The sequence below is a fragment of the Olea europaea genome, chromosome 11 (genome assembly GCF_002742605.1).
Source record: "Olea europaea var. sylvestris chromosome 11, O_europaea_v1, whole genome shotgun sequence".
NCBI classification, from domain to species: Eukaryota; Viridiplantae; Streptophyta; class Magnoliopsida; order Lamiales; family Oleaceae; genus Olea; species Olea europaea.
Window position 1 is genome coordinate 15,767,898 of NC_036247.1, and position 8,245 is coordinate 15,776,142.

The window sequence follows — 8,245 nt, forward strand, 5'->3', positions numbered from 1 at the left end:
AGAAGGTCGACATCTGACCATCCCAATTCTTTGAGTTCGGAAGCAAGATCATCCTTTTCTTTGCTCTTCCGAATGGGGAGCTTATTATTCTCACCAGTTGATGTAGAATCATCTTTAATTTGCTGAATTTCATTCATAGAACTGGAAGAGGAAACCATTGTACGTCTTTTTTTCAGAGATAACTCCAAAGCTCCGGCCTGTCTTTCGAGATCCTTTCCCTGTTTAAAAACTCTTAAGGCTTCTTCAGATTTTCCTCCTGCTTTCAAAGTTCTGTATCTCTTTTTTTTCAACCAGGGCTTGTTGACGCAAGTCTTCAGGAGTAGCAGATACCACTTCTGCTAAAGCTTGAGCAGGCTGATCAAAAGAAATACTTCTACCTATATCTCCTCCATTCGCAGTGGATGTTTCCTTAACATTCGAACATGACGTGCTGCCTGTCAGTTGTGGACCAGAAAGCATATCTTCATTAGCCAGAATCTGATTCAAAATTTCATCCTCTTTATTTGATGCAAGTTTGGAACCACCTGCAAGGAGTTAAAGCAATATGGTGTGGACTACATTATGTGAAACAGTATAGCTATCCCATTTATTGAATCACAGAGCATTTTGGAATGTGCCACATCTCGATTTTCAAGGCATTCCTCTTTGCATTCACCTCTTTTCTTAAAATGAAGAATAAATACCGAAACAGCAGATTGTAGAGGAAAAAAGGTCTAAAACTTGATCCTTTCCACTTTCACACTTTGATAGACACACATCTTTCTTTCAAGCAATCAATGACTAGTTAACGAAATTCTAGATATAATATGTCAACACATCATAAAAATCCTCAAAAACCAAAGAGATTTTTTATTTTATTTTATCTTCTCATCAGGTAAAAATCAAATATCTAAAGAGATCAAGAAGAGACAACGAAACTTGAGGATTCAGGCATTGTAGAATGTATAACATGGGGTAATTTTTTATTCTATCTTTATCACTAAAATACAAAGAACAGAAAAATTTATTCAACAAGCTGAATCATTTATTGCTATCAAATCGCGTAATACACTTAATGCTTGGGTCATCTTTTTCCATTATAACCTACTCATGAAGAACAGATTGAGAAATTCATTCTGAAAGATGGTCAATGTTCTTACCATGTGTCTAAGAAAGAGAGGGATACGAAAACGGATCTTTTAGGTAAATGTCAAATATAATGCTAATTCCTTCTAAAGTATTGGCAAGCTTGTTCTTTATGTGAGAGTGATTGCCACCAGGACTTGTTAAATCACTGAGAGCTTACCATTTCATCCACACCCTTGCAACACTAAAATATTACCATTTAGTAATATATTTGGTCTCATGACAAATTTAAAAACTAAAATCTTAGTGTAAAAATATATTCTAATCTGTAATGTTATTCCAACCACAACTTACCTAATTCTTTCAACTCAAAGTCAAATGACATATAGAAGAGAAAAGTTAGCTAACCTTACTTTTCAATGTCACCTCTGCCCTTTTCTTAAACTAGAAAGTGATAGTGTGACACTTCTCATCAACTTAACATACATAAAAACGCACGAGTAGTTTATTTTTTGTATAAAATTGTAGGAATCCCTTTTTAATTCATATATAGTGCAATGCACGCATCCTTATATTAAAGGATAATAGCTAAGAGCTCCTTAGAAATGAACAAAGGAAACAGAAAAAGAAGTGGAATTTATGCATCACCCAGAACTTCAAAGCAAGATTTTAGCTTTCTATTTACTAGAAGAAACATCACATAAAAGAACTTGAGCGGCTATGCACGGAACCATTATTTAAACCTCAGACAACCACAAATCTAAAAAAGCATACCTTTTCCAGCTTTAGCTTTATGCCCATGCCGCATTTTGAATCGTGCTGCCTCTTCTAACTTTTTGCAGGGTTCACAAATACGCACTGGTGAGTCGCCTTGTCCACGTAACACCATCCTTAGCTGGGTACAGCTATTGCAGAATAAGCCTCCACACCTGCGACAGTGGTGCTGAAGATCCATTGAGAACATCAAGACATCACAAGGGCTATTAATAACTTGATAAATATAGAAAATGATGTCAAAAAACGTGTCGAAAACCTCCATGAGTAGAGAAGGATCTACGAACATATATCTGTGAGAATGGTTCAGTAAAAGTTAACCACCAGCTATCTTTGCAATACTTTATTGTATTTCAGAGTGTGATATCTTAACGTATTGGACCCATAAGTAGCAATTAGCAGAAGAATATTTGTGAATACATGGCTATATTACAATCTTATTTCTTCATCTCTCTCTCCCTTTAATTAGTCTCTTAATCAACTCACAGTGGCAATTTAACATGTGAAATATTAAGTACAAATTGACTCCTGTTTTAGGAAAAAAATTGAGCATGAGTCTCCAGTAAGACCATTTACCTTTTTTGTCCTAACCATCTCTAACTGGTTTTTCTCATCTTCCAGCCTAAATTCAGTTCTATGAGTCTACAAGAATTTCCATGTTCATGCTTAGAAGGAAAAGACATCTCATTTACACCATCACTGATCTTCAAGCAGCCTCTCCCGTTTCTGATATAAATTTTAACCCGTTTCAATTCTGTTTCGACAGCTGGAAGTCGCTGGTATTTTATCATTCTTCTTTGCCTTTACCTTAGGGTACGGGGTTTATTTATTATCTACTGAAAAAGGGAGAGTGAGGGGCAAAAGTCCCGAAAACTCTTACTTTATTGATAGGACATTTTGATCACTTCTCCACGCACCCTCCAACATATCTGATCACACTGTTCACAGGAACATCGTATGAAATATACCTATTTTGGTATTCCATATCTTGAAAAAAGAAGACTACATCTTTAAATGATGCTATTATAGGGCAATAAATAGCCAACCACTATACTCTATAAATTGGATAGTTTCAAACAATAGTCAATAACTTACATGATTTTCCTTAACTTCATACCACTGCTTCTGCCGATTTGCTATTTTCTTAATCGTCAATAAAGATGAGGTGCGGGATGAGAAATTAATGTTTGGACCATTACTTTTTTTCTTTATCAGTGACTATCTTCAAAGCAAGAACACTAAACATATCTAATCAGGAAATAATAAGATAAAATCCCTTACTATATCACTTGGAGGTACTGAATCCAAACAACAAAATATGAATGCAATTAATGATGCGTATCAAAAGCAATGACAAAAAATATTCAACATTTTAGTATAATAAAATAATAATGATTGAAACGACCCCTAAATGCCAAGGATCATATTTCTTCAATTGCAAAAGACGCTAACAGTTGGTGAATTAACTAGTAAAGCTTACCCTCGAAAATCAAGATCGTAAATTTAATAGTCAAAGAACCGATTTTGTGATTTGGGTGTTAACGAAAAGTGCAAAATGAACAGCGCATAATCATATTTTCGCGCACCAAGATCACACGTATCACTTATAGAATCTCATAACATGCAACTTGAAGAATCAAGAAAACTAGAAAGAAATCAAGAATAAAAGCAACCCAACCTTGCGATTGATGAAAGTGAATTGTGTGGAACATCCTTGGCAATGTGAAGCATCGGCAACCCAATTATATCCCCGCAGTGATGGTTTTGGGGGCAACCCAATTTTCTCTAGCATTGTCTTTCTACAATTTCGATTAAAGTCAGAATGAGCAAACAACTCAGAACGTGAGAGCGAGGAAAGAAGAAAGGGATCGCTGACGTATATTCAACTTCAGACACCAGGATAGAACGGGGTCGTAAGGTTCGAGAAAATCAAAAGAATCCCAGATAGGACGGTATGTGTCGGTCTTAACTGTAACCTGAAATCAAAATCAAATTAGTCTGAGAATTTCAACCCAAATCACTCTAACTCTTAGATTGAACGGTTAGGTTAGTTGATTTGGACTTTTAATCTAAATTATATTATAAAAAAAAAATTTGTTAGAATTTTGGACCCATTTATATTACAAGAGCTAAAATAATTGAACAACTTTATATTACAAAAACTAATGATTAACACATAAAATCATGTTAATAGAGACGGATCAATAGAAAATTTTAAAAATTTTGTGTTTTTTATGCATTATGTAGCCTGAACAGAAAAAGACTAAATATAACATAATGTACTTGTAGCAAGAACTTTCCAATGTTATTACTTATTGGTAACATCACAAATGGAAGGGAATCGGATATAGTAATGAGATTACGACTCATTTTTTGATTTTTATTTTTCTTAAAAAGAAAAAGAAAAGGGTAAACATGTGAATGGATTTGATTGATTTGGTGAATCACCGATTTGACGCATCTAACCAAGGTTGAATTGGTTTTATTTAAAAGAAAATCAAATCAAATCAAACCAATTTTATGTGTCAAATCGACCCAAATCGGCCTGAGTCGGTTCGATTTAATTGGTTTGGTCGATTTTTTTTGCCTAGGCCTAATCCCAAAGTAGGAAATTTTCTAACGAGCTCACTCTTCTATGCCAAAATGAAATATGTCGCCCTCCTAAATTTTTTTTATACATATGGCAACTCGGTCATCCAAAATGATTGTAATGAGGTAATGTCCATTTATTAGTGTCATGTACTTTTACGGTGCAATATGTGAATTAATATTGTCACCACAATTTTATTTTATTGCATCACTTTTTAATCACACAAAAAATTTTTATTTTAATTTTATTATTACACTTATGTTCCTACATTTTCTATTGCATTCTTATTATCATCTTCCAATAAAATTAGCACATTTAGATCTTGATGATGATTTTTGTTCAAATATTTTTAAAACGTGCTTTGAATTAGGTGAAATATTTTGTCGCACTTTTTTTTTTTTTTTTTTTTTTTTTTTTTTTTATTTTATGGTGAAATTAATATTTTTTTTCCCCCAAAATTATTTATTGGCAACATTACAAATGGAAGGGAATCGGATATAGTAATGACTTTTGTTGTGACAAACTAAAGATGAGCCAATTTCATGACAGTGACCAAAAAAAAAAAAAAAAATTGATGAAAAAAAAAGAGTAATGTTTTATCATTTGTATCTGAATCATACGTTAATTCCACTAACGGGAAACAAAGTGATTAACATTAAAAGTAAATGGAAGTTTAGTGATTGAATTGTGACAAATTAAAAATGAGTGGCCCAACTAAAATATTCATGAAGCTCATTGAATAAAATTGATATTAATCATGTGACGACACATCAAAAATCCATTATATTCTAACTTCACCACATGAATTGGACCTTAATTTCACTATATGGGAGGTAAAATGATGATTAATATTTGAAGTAAATTGAAGTCTAGTAATTTGATTGAGATAAATTAATCAACTGGTTTGGAGTATGGTGTGGATAAAATGAACTTAAAGTTATGGGTATGGTGTATGGTGTAACAAACAACTGGTTTGGAGTCTGTTGTGGATTTGATTTAAGAGTCGAAGTTATAGCGTTCTACCTATTTCGACGGCAAAGTTGAAGAAAGTTTATTGAAAGAGCAAGGAAAAACAAGTGGGGCGATGACAGTAATTCAAGTATTTGGAGAAAAAGATACTAATATCGAAAGTAAGTGAAAGTTGAGTGATTTGATTGTGACAAATTAAAAATAATTGATCCGATTGAAATATACATGAATGTATATTGCCAGACATCAATTACGTGTTCTTTCCCATGCTATTTCCCGCTTTTCATTGATTAATAATGTCAATTTTTATTTTTATATATCTTGATTTCTCTTGCTTTATTAATTACTTTTCAATGCATATATATGCATGGTGAGAAACAAAACATGGAAGTAGTCGATTGCAATATAGAACAGTAAATTTTTTTTTTTATTTGAAAAAAATAACATCATTCTTGAAGCCTAAAGCATATTGTCTACCTATCGAATTATGCATCAGTCGATTGGCATCTCAAAACGGCAGACTGGACAATAATTACTCGTCTTGAGCCATTTTGTAATGCAAGTACTATGAAACATATGCGGCATGGCATACACGCAGTTACGCTTCCTTTATAGGACTTGTCCAAACATATACTGCAACTATCGTAGTCATTACTCTCGTCATCTAATTTCTTCGTCTCAAGCGATTTGATGGACGAATCGGTAGCGGAATCATATTACAGTCATTATCTTCTTCTATCGACTGCTGCAATATCTCGTTGTACATTCGTGAATATTCATAGAAAAGGATTTCATCATAAACCACCTTTGCTTTAACATCAAGACATATAACGCTGTGAGTAGAAGAAAATCGTCCCGCAGTTTCTCGTGCACGTTGAATCACATTCTGAATCACACTTTCCCGACGACAATTACATATTTGCCAAGTTCTGACAGTTCGGTCGATAATTTCATGCATCTTGTTATGGCTGGAAAATTCTTCGGGTTTAATGTACACGTGATTCGAGATTCCTTCCAATCGAATTTCCCTTCCAAATTGTTCGACATCCTGAAGACGAAGAACCCGTTGGCAAGAAAACTTAAGCGAAAGTCCAAGTTTGGGTTGGCCGAGCTGTTTTATTAATCCGGCGACCTGGGCAATTTGAAAGGATTCGACTTGGTGGGATTCATGACTAAAATCCATGTTTGAGAGAGAGAGGAAGGAATATGAGATCTGCTGTCTATTTCTCAGAACTTGAGGTGAGGTATATATATATATATATAAGGGTTATTTGAGACCGGATTGCAGTTGATTGGTAAGTACAAAGATATGGAAAGAATACAGAATCCGTGTTAGTTATTAATTATTACGAATCTTAATTATTTCCAAATTTCTTTGTTATACTTTCAGTTTTCTAGTTTACCGTTGCATCTTCTCAACAGATGTATATGGATAATACAGCATTCGAGATTTATTTTAAAATTATTGTGTAATAAATAAATTTAATGCCGAGGTCAATGGTAGACGGGGAGCTTTTTCGTAGAGTTTGTTTGACAAACCATTATGGCCTTGTTTGAGCCCCGTTATTTTCTCGTTAAAATGAAAAATATGATTGTTATTCATCACATCAAATCATCATATTTGACTTTTTATCTTTTGTGTGGGATCCATAATAACTATATTTTTTATTCTAATTTTTATAATAATGTGCCACAAAGGGGCTATATTTCTCTCAAAAAGGAAAAACATAAGAGAAGACAGAGAAAAAGGGAATTAAAATTAATAAAACTGACTACTTACTGCCTAAAGAAGGATTAATCTTACAATAAAAAAAAAATTTACTTTTTTACTTCCTTTTTCTTCTCTTCTATTGTTTTCTTTTCTTTTTATTCTATATCCTCTTGGAGTTGGAATAAACATATTTGATCATGAATAAAGCCATCTAACCTTGACTTCATAAAATGAAAAAATGACCGTTATTCATCACATAAAGCCACTATATTTGACTTTCTATTTCTTGGGTGGGATCCGTAACGACTGTATTTTTCATTCTTATTTTTATATTAATGTGTACCAAACAGACTATAAATAATACTTTGTGCGATAAAAGGTTTGTACACTTTTTCTACATTGGTACAAAATTGGCCTTATCTTGTTTCAGCAAAAATATATGTTTTTACGATTTCACAAAGGCAGCAATAAAGAATGTCTAGAACCTTTCATCATGCTCCTTTCTCCATTTTTTTTCTTCTTAATTTTTTATTACAAATTAAGGAGAGACTGAAGTCAATCAAATGCGTGATATTACGCTAAAACTACCATACCCAAAGCTAAACATCACTTGTAGCTACTTCAAGTTTGAATCACACTTTACTTAACTATCTTGATGAGTTTATGTTATTTTTTCTCAATTCTATCACGATTAGTTTATCTTACACGATATGCTTTGAATTCAAATTTGAGTAATTGATGGTTTTAGAGACAAGCGAGCCATTCCCAAACTATAAAAACATATTATATGTCCAAAAGTAATATAAGTAATTTATCTTTTGGGTACCTCGATACAACCATAGAGAAAGTAAATGCAATTGTGACATTTGAAATAGAAGGTGGTCCTCATTCTCCAATATATACATAGTTGCAATGCAGTCTTTTGATCCCCAGATACTAAAAATTTCGAAGATGACTTAGAATTAAATTATATGTACACTCTAGTTGACATTCCTCTTTACACATGCGGATCCAGGCCCGGGCTAGCACGGGCTACAGCCCGTGCTCACCCAAGCCCAGATGCAGTCAATTTTTTATTTTTTAGTTTAGCCCATGTAAAATTTAAAATCAGCCCGTGTGGTGTAAACCCAGTTGCA

The 8,245-nt window shown here is 33.3% G+C and overlaps 1 protein-coding gene across 6 annotated transcripts; it reads right to left on the reverse strand.

Annotated features, from left to right (window-relative positions):
- Positions 1-6: 6 nt before the first annotated feature.
- LOC111403583 (pleckstrin homology domain-containing family F member 2-like) lies at positions 7-3,866 on the reverse strand. Of its 6 annotated transcripts, XM_023032150.1 has the most exons (4): positions 3,518-3,642; positions 2,720-2,777; positions 1,840-1,994; positions 7-524 (listed from the first exon to the last, which is right to left on the reverse strand). In XM_023032150.1, exons 2-4 carry the CDS (start codon positions 2,764-2,766, stop codon positions 244-246), a joined length of 483 nt encoding a protein of 160 aa, XP_022887918.1. In that variant the 5' UTR covers positions 2,767-2,777; positions 3,518-3,642; the 3' UTR covers positions 7-243. The 6 variants fall into 6 exon arrangements, with proteins under 6 accessions (XP_022887918.1, XP_022887917.1, XP_022887916.1 ...); XM_023032149.1 differs by lacking the exon at positions 2,720-2,777 and having other exon boundaries at positions 3,518-3,866; XM_023032148.1 differs by lacking the exon at positions 2,720-2,777 and having other exon boundaries at positions 1,840-2,008; positions 3,518-3,866.
- Positions 3,867-8,245: the final 4,379 nt, after the last annotated feature.

Bases quoted from the DNA above. Each gene is read 5' to 3' on its own strand.
- LOC111403583 (XM_023032147.1), bottom strand. From the start codon at position 2,128: ATGTTCGTAGATCCTTCTCTACTCATGGAGGTTTTCGACACGTTTTTT. The intron at 525-1,839 runs GTATGCTTTTTT...AACTCCTTGCAG, and splicing joins TAAAGCTAAAGCTGGAAAAG to GTGGTTCCAAACTTGCATCA.